The sequence below is a fragment of the Lathyrus oleraceus genome, chromosome 3 (genome assembly GCF_024323335.1).
Source record: "Lathyrus oleraceus cultivar Zhongwan6 chromosome 3, CAAS_Psat_ZW6_1.0, whole genome shotgun sequence".
NCBI classification, from domain to species: Eukaryota; Viridiplantae; Streptophyta; class Magnoliopsida; order Fabales; family Fabaceae; genus Lathyrus; species Lathyrus oleraceus.
This window is the reverse complement of record NC_066581.1, coordinates 473,460,498-473,474,178: the sequence shown is the minus strand read 5'-3', so window position 1 is coordinate 473,474,178 and position 13,681 is coordinate 473,460,498. Positions and strand designations below refer to the sequence as shown.

General features: G+C 37.1%; 1 protein-coding gene across 1 annotated transcript; it reads left to right on the top strand.

Annotated features, from left to right (window-relative positions):
* The first annotated feature begins 213 nt into the window (after positions 1-213).
* LOC127131701 (uncharacterized) lies at positions 214-663 on the top strand. The gene has a single exon (XM_051060618.1). It carries the CDS (start codon positions 214-216, stop codon positions 661-663), a length of 450 nt encoding a protein of 149 aa, XP_050916575.1.
* The last annotated feature ends 13,018 nt before the right edge of the window (positions 664-13,681 follow it).

Here is a 13,681-nt window from a genome sequence, read left to right as displayed (position 1 = left end):
TAAAATCGTTTTTCTTGAACTAAATCTAATCAAATATTTTGTGCTGCAAAAACCAACAAACCCAATCTAGAATAATTTGACCAAATCAAATAAATTGTGATATATTAGGCTAAAAAACAACAAACAAAATACATAATTTCCTTTCTTATTCTTGAACCCTTTCACTTCTTTATTCTTAAACCTATTGATCTTCCTTTCACAACACAGAACATCATGAGGAAGAAGAGTTACCCATATTGTTCTTTTCAATATCCATCATTTTATTATTCTTCTTCTGATGATAAACACACACCAAATAATCACAATCACAATGCTGAGAAACAGAAACATGCATGTCATGTTTGCAGTAAGCATTTTTCATCCAACAAAGCTTTGAATGGACACATGAGAATACACAAAAAAGATAAAAAGGGTATTCCTCACGATGAAGATCAATTTCAATGTCAACTTAGTTCAGCAGAATATATTCCAGAAAAATCGCATAACTGCAGCAAGAGGAAGAATGCTATCAATACTATTGAAAACGATCGTTGCGACAAGAAAAGGCTGAAACTTTGCGAAAGTATGACTAATGAGAAGATCAAGGAACAACCTGTGACGCCAAGTACCGGTCATGTTAGCAACGTTGATGAAACAACTAAGATCAAAGTGAAGGATAATTAGTAGCTAATATAAAAATAAGTTAGTGTTGAGATTCAAGGTTCTTGAAGAAAATTAATCTTAGAAGGTTTTAGTTATAGTTATTTGTTATTTCAATATCAAGAACATGAGTACTGTGATTGTTTGTATTGATGAAAACTATTCTCTATTTTTGCTTTAATAAAATTTCAGTTTCGTTAAAGTAGTTCAATGCAATTTTTATTTATTAATATATACTCAAGTTTAATTTTTTTCAAGCAGACATGGATTCTGCATTAATTGCAGAAATTATAATGTGTTGCTTTATATCCAAGTTTTAATCATCCTCTTGATTTTTTTGCATTACAGTTTATTTATATCGTTTCTTGCAAAAGTTAAGAAAAAGTTTAACCTAATATTACCGATGACTGTTTTTTCTCTTGTTTCTTTATCTCATTGTTAGACTCATATTGGTGTTAGTGTCTTTTTGTTCTATGAGATTTTGAGAGGTGTGGTGTTTTCGGACAGAGCCGTTAATTTATAGATTTTTAAAAATTAGGGCTTAACTTTTAGATCTCAAAATTTTTGCCCTATTTTTGTACGTGGGCGCCACCCTAGTTGGCGCCTACCCTTAAGGGGTAGGGCAAGTCGCCACTAGGAGTGGCGCCTACACCCATTTTAATTTTTTTTTTTAATATGTTTTTTTTTTAATTTTTTTTAATTAATGATTTTATATTTTTTATAAATTATATAAATTTATATTAACACATATATATAAATAAAATTATTTACAAGATATATATATATATATATATATATATATATATATTAATTTATATATATATATTAATTTATATATATATTAATTTAATTTATAAGTAATTAAATTTATTTATAAATTTTTGGGAGAATTAGGGCTAATCATGTTAAGGTTAATTAATCAATTATAATTAGGGTTTATTTATCGGTTATAATTAGAGTTTGGTAGTTATGACCTAATTCAAACCCTAATTCCCCTTAAGACTAATTAATCAAGTGCGACACTAGTTAGGGTTAAGTAGATTGGTGTACAACCCAGATCTTTTCCTATAAATAAAGTGTTATTTCCTTGCATTTTCTTCACCACTATTTCCTATCACTTTCTCAATCAAGTTGAGTTCATGGCATCCCCCAGACCGTCATCATGGGAGCGGACATCATCCAGGTGGCCGGATCCAGAACCAGTAATCTTAAAAAGGGACGGGCATGTTATTTTCTCACCTGTGAAACCCCCAATGGAGATGAAATTTTGGAACATCCGTAATCTTAAGGGTTGTTTGTGATGTTGTTTGTGTATTTGCTATTGTTGTGGTACTTGTTCTTGTTTTAGTACTTTATCTTGTTCCAGTATGTGTTTTTGCTTTAGTAATTGTTGTTGTAATGTTAGATGTTTGTGTTTGTTGTTTCAATGTCATCTTCTATTTGGAATAAAAAGTAAACTTTATTGATAAATAGCATTGGTACACAGAGTTATGAAGTAATACAACTATGTAGTCGAAGTAGATCCACGATATGGACATTTGTTCTTATTATGCCCTAGTTGTCGACATATGCTACACTTCCTCTGCATTTTCTCTGCGACGTCCATTTCAGTTCTAATGCGCCTGCTGTTTGGGCGACCACTTTTATTCCGCCGCATCGATTCGTTGTGCCAAACAATTTCCCCGTCATACTCTGGCCAATATGCCTCCAATGCTACCACCGGAAAGGGATTGTCGTATACATTGAGCAATGTTGCAACTTTGTAGATGGGAGACACTAGCGATAATGCATCGAAGTGGCTGTGTGAACATGCTGCAATGACATGGGAACAAGGCATACGATAGGCCTGAAATTGACCACAGTCGCACCAACGGTCTGGTATTAGGACCCTATACTCTTGTCTGGGCAGCCCTTGGTTGTGGTCAATTGTTTCCTTGACACTAAAAGTGTGGCCATGGCGGTCGAATTCCGTAACCCGATGGCTGCTGGCTTTGGCAGATTCCTGCCTCATAAACTTCATGCAGGCATCACTATATACTTGACTCGTCTGCAACACTTCATGCCAGCGCCTGCCTCTTGTTACGAACAACGTTGCCATCCGAAAATAGATCGCACTCACCAATGCGGTTACCGGGAGGTTACGTATGCCCTTAAAGACGCCGTTCATTGATTCCACAAGATTTGTTGTCATGTGGCCCCACCTCACCCCATCGTCGTATGATCTAGTCCACTTCGCTCTGTCGATATTATCGATCCACCTCCCTGCATCAGAATTTGCCAACACTATTTCCCGGCGGTAGTATTGGAATCCAGGTTGGTTTAATGCATACCTCGCGTTTATCAAATGTTGCTTCAAGAAGTTATCCTTGAACTCCCGCATAAAATTTTGAGCAATATGCCTGATGCAGTAGACATGGGTAGACGGGGGGTCATGCCAACCATTTGCTGGATTATTGTATGCACTGTCTATTGAAGCGTGCCTGTCAGAAATCACACAGATTCCAGCTTGTGGAGTCACGTGCGTTCGGAGATTCTTAAGGAAGAAACTCCAAGCAGCAGCCGTTTCTCCTTCTACCAATGCAAAGGCTATTGGGAAAATATTAGAATTTCCATCTTGTGCGACCGCCATCAGTAACGATCCTTTGTATTTCCCATACAACCAAGTTCCATCGACTTGAACAAGTGGTTTGCAGAATGTGAAACCGATGATGCAGGGACGGAATGCCCAGAAAAGTCTATGGAATATTCCATTATCTTCTAGACGAGTTCCGTCAGGGGATTGTGCCGGCAAGGTCTCCATTATAGAAACCGTCCCAGGTGAATACAATCGTAGTGCAGCCAGGTAGCGTGGTAGTTGTTTGTATGATTCCTCCCAGTTACCGTATACCAGTTCAATTGCCTTGGTTTTCGCTAACCAAGCCTTTCTGTATGACGGTGTATATTTGAAAACAGCCACACAATGGGAGATAATTGTTTTGACCTTCAGTGACGGGTCAGCCTCAACTAGAGGTAATATGGAATGGCAGATCATATCATGGCTAAGTTTGCGATGATCCTGTGCCATGTTGGTGTTGACGCAAATGTGAGCTTGAGAAATGGACCCTATCACCCACGCATTATGTTTCTTCTTGTACGATGCCATCAACCTATACCCACACTCCGGATTTTTGCATACAATAACGTATCTTTCCGGATTTGATTTGATAACATCGTAGTCAACACAGTTTTTCAAGTGCCAGTTCTTTATTGCTAACAGACACTCTTCCTTGGTCCGAAATTGGTCACCCTTCTTTAAGTCCTCATCAGACCTCATATATGGGTTGTAGAACATATCTGATGAGGGCTCATCCTCGCCCAAGTTAAGTGTTGTGAAGTGCGCAGGCGGTGAGTAGCATTGCGCTATAGGTATTTGAACTTGGTCTTCGTCTTCAGAATCACGGTTCACCAAGTCATCAACCACGTCTTCAGCATCATCAACCACATCGTCTTCAACGTGGTGCTCAACATCTTGTTCGTCATCAATCACAGGATCAATAACCTGTGACTGAATATTCTGAGCTGGTTGAAATTTTTCCAACACAATGTACAACACTATGTATTCGTAACCAGAATACTCATGGTTACGAAACATGTATTTTGTCTCCATGTCATTTTGAATCAATGACTTATAAAACTTGACAGAGTTATTTTCTGAAAAAAAAGGTTGTTGATAAAAAATTTGGGACACGGGTTGTCTTAGTTTGGACTCAATCTTCCTTTTCAGATAAGAGAAGTCAGCTCCTCTATTTAGACAAAAACGAGTGCATTCGGTGTTTCTAAATAGGAAGCCAGACATATCATATTCATAAGTCTCACCATTGACGTGAGCTTTGATTTTGTATTGTGATGAAGATGCCATGTTTTGTGAAGGTTTTGTGAAGATATTGTGATGGTTTTGTGAAGATATTGTGAAGGTTTTGTGAAGGTTTTGTGATGATATTGTGAAGGTTTTGTGAAGATTGCTGTGAAGATATTGTGAATACCTTTGTGAAAATGTGTGTGAATATTTATACTGCAAGATTCCGACACATCTTTGCATGCATGTCTTCAACCAAGCCTTCCCCAAGAGCAACGCATGCAAAACTTGGACACGTGTAAAGCATGCAAGAATCTTGCAGGCTAGGTGGAGCTGCATGCATGTAATAATTTTGACACGTCTACTGCCTATCCATCAAATGTATTCTCCACATAGTCTGAACTTAGTCTCAGAGATTCCCACGCATGCCTGTTCCTCAAAAGTATTCACCACCAAGTCTGCAAGATTCCCACGCATGCCTTACACGTGTCACACCTTTGAATGCAACACTCCCACCTAGTCTGTACTAATGCATGCCAACCTATCCACCTAGCCTCCACCTAGCCTGAACTTAGTCTCAGAGATTCCTACGCATGCCTTACAGTCTCGGCTTTAGCTTTGCTTGCACCAAAAACTTAAACTTCTTGAACTTCCAATACTGAATATCACACTTCCAATACTAAACTACCTCTTTTTTCCATTATGTGTTTAAAATAATATTCAATCTTATTTAAGCTTAATTATTTATTTTAAACAACCTAATTATTTATTTTAAATAATATTCCCACGCATGCCTTCCACGTGTCACACCTTTGCATCATCAGGTTCCACCAAGTCTTCCCCAAGACAAGACAAGTGCAACCTAGTCTGCACCAATGCATGCCAACACTACCACCTAGCCTGCACCTATTCTACAAGATTCCCACGCATGCCTTCCACGTGTCACACCTTTGCATCATCAGGTTCCACCAAGTCTTCCCCAAGACAAGACAAGTGCAACCTAGTCTGCACCAATGCATGCCAACACTACCACCTAGCCTGCACCTATTCTGCAAGATTCCCACGCATGCCTTCCACGTGACACACCTTTGCATCATCAGGTTCCACCAAGTCTTCCCCAAGACAAGACAAGTGCAACCTAGTCTGCACCAATGCATGCCAACACTACCACCTAGCCTGCACCTATTCTGCAAGATTCCCACGCATGCCTTCCACCTGTCACACCTTTGCATCATCAAGTTCCCACGCATGCCTTACACTTGTCACATTTTTGCATATTCAGTCTACTTGAAAACGAGTATAAATAGAGGGTCATTCTTGCAAGTTTTCATCAACCACTAACACTTTTATTCAGAGAACTCCGGCGAAACTTCTCATCCACCAAGCTTCGTTCTACATTGCAGTCATGTCTCTTCTTACCATGGGCCAAGAACATAGAGGCACTAGGGCAAACATTGCTTCATTCGTAAGTTTTTCTTGAACATTGCCTCTTTCGTATGTTTGTAATTTGTTTTTTAAAAGTCCAATCTAATGATTGTTTATATTGTTTGTTTTTAAAGGATCCCAAGAAATTTCGTCAACGTTCACACCCTATGCCTTATCCAGACCCATGGTGTGTACCTTACATAGAGCGTGCGGGTTTCGGTCATGTTATGCATGTCGTAAATGCCACAATTGATGTCAAATTCATTTTGGCTCTGTGTGAACGTTAGAGACCTGAGACACACACTTTTCACCTACCAACTGGTGAATGTACCGTCACATTAGAGGACGTGTACATGCTTTTGGGTCTTAGAATAGATGGTAAGCCTGTGACTGGAAATGTTCAACAGCCCAACCAAATACGTGTTCAAATGTTAGGGGTAGATCTGGTCAAGGGTGAGGGATCTGCAAAAGCAAGGGGTCAGGGTATTAAATTATCTAGCCTCCAATTGTACCACGACTCCATAACTTTGACTGAGGAATCCTCCGAACAAGAAAAAGTCATAAAAACCCGGGTTTACATTATGCTATTGTTTGGGAACTTGCTATTTCCCGAAGGGATGGGAAATAACATAAACTTTATGTACTTGAGTTTGCTCGGGGACATTGATAGAATAAGCACATATAGTTGGGGTTCTGCTGTATTAGCATTCCTATATAGCTCTTTGTGTAAAAATGCACAAAATGAGCACTGTACATTTTCTGGATGTACTTTTTTGCTCCAAACATGGGGGTGGTGGAGATTGCCGAGGCTAGCCCCAGAAAATCCTAATGTCTACTCCTTCCCCTACGCAACTAGGTAAATTTATGATGTTATTTCATTTTGTATATTTATTCTATAAATATTTGTAAATAATATTTTTTTTTTTTTTGTTTAGGTTCATTACAACCGGACTGGATTACAGTCTTAACCCCAAAAATAAAATTATATTTTATCGTCAACTCTTGGATCGTCTCCGAGCACAAGATGTATTACCAATAAATCACTCAGCTTCTAACTGATTTAATAATATCATGCATTCTCGATAAATAACATATTTGCTTTTTTCTTTGCAGTTTATTTGGAGGCCATATTTGGGATTGGAACATCAACCCAACCCCGAAGATGCAGCTGTTTGGACAGCAAAAACGGCCATAATGCGGTTCACCACTGTGGAGATGCACCAAAGTGACCGTGTCAAGCTGCAATTCGGAATGCATCAAGAAATCCCATGCCCCCCAATGTCTATGGAACCTTGGCATCTAAAAAAAGTCAGCCACCAGTGGTATGCCCAACATTGGAAGGAATTTGCTAAGGAGTTTCGTAAAATGTGGAAAGACCGTGCCCACTATGTTCTACAATTTCCGGTGGCGCCCAACGAAATGAAGCCGACAAGGGAATATGTGGATTGGTATAGAGCAAATACAAATCCAGAAATGATTGTGTCTGACCCGTTCTATTTGGACGATCCCCGGATGCAACAGCCATATTTCCAACAACAACCACCACCACAATATTCCCAACAACAACAACCACCACCTTATTACCAACAACAACCACCACCACCATTTTACCAACAACAACCACCACCACCTTATTACCAACAACAACCACCACCACCGTATTACCAACAACAACCACCACAACACATGTCCACCCCCAACCAAATCAACAATACATACCACAAACTCAACCCCAATACCATGAAGATTACCAACACCAAACTCAACATTCCCACCACCATCAACAGTCCCAACACCTACCACAATATCAATCCCCCCACTTCCACCAATCCCAACACTTCCATCACGACAATGTCCCGAGCTCTTCCAGTCCTCCACCTAGCCCCGACACGGGTATACAAGAGGATTACCAACAAGACTACTACACACCACAACAAACATTGTGCTTTGGCCAACCCGATTCAACCCTAAACTACCAAAGACCACAATTCGAGGGCGCACCCAGCAGTAGTCAGTTTGTCCCACCAAGACAAAGCTTTGAGGGCGCAGAGGGGACCCGTCTTTCCTACAGCACTGAAGGGACTTCGACCCAACCACAACGGCAAACGGCAAGGGGACGCGTTAGGACTAGGGGTGATAATAGGGAAGCACCACCACCACGAGAACCGTCTAGGCGAGTAATTAGACCTCCCCCGTGCGGATCGTACCAGGGACCGCATCATATGTGATAAATCCCAAATTAATAATGCATTTTAATCATATCTTTGTAATATTTGTCTTGTCTATTATTTAAATAAAAATATTTTCTGTTTATTATCTTTATATCTTTATCTTTATCTTTAAAGATATTGTCTATCATATCTTTATATATATATATATATATATATATATATATATATATATATATATATATATATATATATATATATATATATATATATATATATATATATATATATATATATATATATATATATATATATATATATATATATATATATATATATATATATTAATTTACATGTGTATAAGTATTTATTTACACGTATATAAATTAATTTTTTTTCCAAAAATTTATAAATAAATTTAATTACTTATAAACTAAATTAATATATATATATAAATTAATATATATATATAAATTAATATATATATATCTTGTAAATAATTTTATTTATATATATGTGCTAATATAAATTTATATAATTTATAAAAAATATAAACTCATTAATTAAAAAAAATTAAAAAAAAAAACATATTAAAAAAAAAAAATAGAAAGAGTGTAGGCGCCACTCCTAGTGGCGACTTGCCCTACCCCTTAAGGGTAGGCGCCAACTAGGGTGGCGCCTAGGTGTAGTTTAGGGCCAAAAATGGCCATTTTTGTAATTATTTTGAAAAATGGTGTATTTTTGAATTTTTTTTAAAATTCTGGATATTAAAAAAAAAAATTCAAATAGTTGAGTGTGCTTCTGTGCGAGCAATCTATATATGATGAATGAATGGTATATCAAATAAGGCTTGAAAGTGAGACTTGAAATGGAATTCTTTCTAGTCAAAAATATTTTAATCAGTATGTAGAGCTGGGGAAATTGATTAGAGCTATTGTATTTAGGCAGAATATTTATTTTAATAAGTATTTGTGCTATAAATTCGAAATAAGTTTGTTGATCTTAACATTATGTTAGGCTTGGAATTTTAGACATTGAATATGGACATTGTCTGCTGCATGATGGACATTGATACTGATGTTTTTTTATAATCATAATATAATTAACAATTAAGGGGTCCTCGAACCCAATACAAATTATAAATTTATGACATCCCATGGACAAACACATCAAACGTAATTATCGAATTACGTCATATAATTACTTCTATAAACTAACCAAAATCAAGAAAGAAATTTAATGTTAAACACAACATCATGAATAGAGGTAATAATATTTTTTAACATTAAGGCATTCCTCGTTAGCCATAAACTCCAAATCGAGACCATCACAATCTCCTGAAAAATGATAAAATACCGAACACAAGTAGAAGTGGTCATTTCCTCCAAATCTAACCAAGTAAACACTTTCTTCCAAACCTTCTTACTGAAGCAACAATTGAAAAACAAATGAGAATTGAATTCAATTTCGACAAAGCAAGAAGCACAAACTAAATCATGATTAGAATGGATAAGTCATTTCCTTGCTAGTTGCTCTCTAATAGGAATAATATCCAACAAAACTCTCCAAGAAAATATCTTAATTTTAGAATGGGATTTTAGAGCACAAAACTTGTTTCAATGCCTCTATCACTTCGTCTTCAAATATCTCCTATTGAGTCGTGACATTTGAAATCATGTTTACAATAATCTTGTGATTTGAATTCTCATCTAATGCAAGTGTTGAGATCCACATGAGTTCATCTGCTACATGGTCTTGATGTAAATGTTACTTTGAACCTGTGTCTAATGCCTTATTCTGAGCCATTCAAGGAGCATGTCATCTGATACATGGGGAAGATTATGAAGAAGACTATGAAGTTGCTAGCTTGGATGTGGCTATCTTTATTTGATGCCTTGTTCTTCATCTTGCTTTCTTATTCATATTGCTTGATTTAAATTCTAAAGGAAAAATGGGTTTCTATATGACATTCTTGTCTATTGGATTGCATCCCATTGGTCAGATCTTTTCAACTCTTAACTTTCAAATTTTTGCTTAGGATTAGTCTCTTCATCTCCTCCCACTTCTTAAATTTCAAACCTCTTCCCCTTTTCAAAACCTTCTTTGCTTGTGATTTCTAAACTTAGACTTTATTGCAAACTAGAAACTTTGGCCTTTTGCCATTTCATTTTTGAACTCTTTTTCTTAATCAAACTTGTAAATGAACTTAACCATATTGACTTAAAATTTCAAAAGACAAAAAGAATTAACACTCATTCAAACTCTTTTAGGCCCTTTGTTCCTCTTTAAAACTTAAACTTTTGTTAAAAGCAACTCACTCACTTTGAAATTGATACCACAAACTACGAGGTTTTGATCCCTCATTTTATGTTGGTACGTAGGCACAAGTCCGAAGGTCTTGTAAAATGCAAAAATATAATTAATGAATTCTTTTCTCATCCCTACACTCTATTTATTGCAAACATCATTTTATACTAAAAACACATACACACATAAAAAAGGGCTCCCTAGGAGTACCTAGAACACTTTGGGTGCTAACACCTTCCCTCTGTGTAACCAACCCCCTTACTTATAATCTCTGGCATTTTATTAGTTTTAATTTGAAAACTTCTTATCTTTGAGTTTTGTTCATATTTTTCCCTTTTCCTTTGGAAACAATAAAAGTGCGGTGGCGACTATGGTTTTATTGACGTTAAGTTTATCCATAGCTTAGTGATCATGAATTTACCGTAGGGTTTGATTCTGGCCAACAATGCTTCCGTAATGGAGTTTGGTGCCCATGTCATCGTAGTTAGGTCGATGGGGTTGGGTGGACTGTGGACGGTATAATTGCCCGAATTGGGATATTGAATCATTTTGGAAATGAAGCAATGGTTCCTAGGGTGTACTAAAGTTAAACAATGGTTGCGTGTTTTGGTGATGGGATGTTTGAGTGGTCATTGGTGGGGGGCTATGATTAAATGACCCATATGAATCATCTAGACTATAGACGATTGTGGTTGAAGTGTATGGTTGTTGGTGGGTAGGGTTTGATTCTTGGTTTTGTGGTTGGCTGAGTGGCATGAATGGATTGCGATGTTAGGTGTTTGGTTGTTGGGTGGATGACATGAATGGGTTGCGAAGTTTGGTGTATGTGGTAGGTTGATGGTGTGAGGTTGGTTGTTGGGTTTGGATGGTTTGACATTGGTGTTGGACAGGGACTTGTTGTTGGGCGTACGATCACGAAGCTAGTTGGCGTGGATAAATCAAATACCGTGGCTCAAACATAAATTGTTGCATTGTTACCGACCTAAACCATACCATATATCATTGAGTTGGTCTTGCACCATGAATGAATGGTTCGATTCCTCCATTGAAGACACATCTCTTTTGCAAAGTCTCTCCAGTCGGAATGATCCCATTGGAAATAAACTCTTTTTTTGATGCCAATCTTCCAAACACGTCGGGGGTTCTGGAATCTGTTGTTGCATGTCGAACTACAGTTTTACCCGGTCACTCTGGTGCATCTCCACAGTAGTAAACCATACAATTGGTATCTTTTCTATCTAAACTGCAGCATCGTCATGGTTAATCTGATAAACAAGACCCAGATATGGCCTCTAGATAAACTGTACAACAATACAACACGATTAGATGATAAATAATTTGATAAGTATTTTTAAATTAAAATAGAGTTGTGTAGGAGTATTATATCGTCTGGTCCAATGTAGTCCAATAGATTGCGATAGACTACTGTAGCGTGTTTCAGACACCTATTGTAGTTTATCCCCCTTATTGTCCACCTAGATAAAAAATTGAAAAATATTATTTACAGTTAATTGTAATATAAAGTATAATAAATTAAATGGTAAAGTGTTAAACTTACTTTATTATAAATGGAAACATGAATCGCTTCTTGTTTACCGGGGCGAGTGACGACATTGTTGACAAACCTCGTGCTTGTAACAAATATGCACATGAATAAAAAGTACAAGTATTTTTTTTAGAATTTTTACACATTGCACTATATGGATGGGCCAACACAGCTGAACCCCAACTATATGTTCTTACCTTATTAATGTTGTGTAACAACGGTAAATACATAATATTTGTTATATTACCTGTACTTTCTGAAAATAAAAAATTACCAAATAAAATCATAATATAACACCGAACTTTAATTATTTTTTCGTACTCGGTTGACTCTTCGGACAATATTATACTCGCATAATATTGTTTAAGATATTTTAAATTTATGCCTTTCCCCCTAGCTTGACCGGATGACTCTCCCTCAGTTTGGTCGTCACACAAAGGGGCACCCAATAATTCATTGCAGATAGAGTTGTCCTGGTTAACTTTACCATTCATGGTCTTTCCATCTATACGGAGACCCAACAACATGTATACGTCCTCAAATGTGACGGTACACTCACCAAAAGGAAGGTGAAATGTGTGAGTCTCAAGTCTCCATCTCTCCAACAAAGCAAGAATGAATTTGTAGTCCACCGAGTACGAGACTATGTTGAGGAGATTTCTAAATCCACATCCTCTAATATATGGTTCTATCAAAGGATCGTAGGATACATATTCATGTACACGGCATCGAAAACGCTTTGGGTCCTAATAACACATAAGTAAGAAATACAATAAGAAGAAGTAATATATAATAAAAACATAGATAAAAAAGATATACGAAATAAATAGGAAATAAGTAAAAAGAGAGTGATAACATACAAATGTCGAGATATTCTCGAGTGTTCCTCTGTGTTCATCACCCATTGTCAACAGAGACATAATGCTGCAGAGGTTTAGTGTTGCAGAGCTTGAGTATGGCTGAGAAAGAGTGTGGTAAAGAAAGAGTGTAGATGATTAGTGTTGTAGATGATTAGATGTTGTGATTTTAAGCCCTGTTTATAGATGAGGGAGTCTTACTAAGTTTGCAACATATGCAACATGTGATTGGATGCATGCATGAAAAAGTGTAGGAGTAGTCATAACCTTAGGCGCATGCATGTGAATATTCACATGAAAGGTCATATGTGCTAAGAGAAGTGGCGCATGCATGTGAATATTCACATGCAATGAAGAGGCACCTATGGTCTTGGCGCCTAGGTTACTTTTTCATGAAGAGACGCTCATGGTATTGGCGCCTAGGTTGTTTTATGCGCCTAGGGAATGGACACCTCTTTGGACTATTAGGGCAGAGATTCTTGTGAGATTCGTTGTGTGCGGGAGCATGACTTGTGTGTGCAGAGATTCTACCAGGCGCATGCATTGTGTGTTCTTGTCTCTGCATGCGTTCTTTTCTCTGCATGGTCAAGTCTGTGCAGATGAATTGTGTGATCAATGCATTCAATATTTACGCTATTTAAGTGCATCAGAATAACATATCATTGCATTCAATTTCAATACCCATATAGATCAAAAGAAATACTAAAGTTAGATTTAAAAAAATATCTTCCTCACAATATTACATGATCAATGCCCATATCGAAGGTGAAATATTTGAGCATTAATTATTCGGTTTTTGTTTTCGCAACACAGAGGTAACTCGGTTAACAATAAATCGACGATCAAATTTTTTACATCTGAAACAAAGAATGGAAAAGAAATTGCAGTGTAGTCCTGTGGGCCA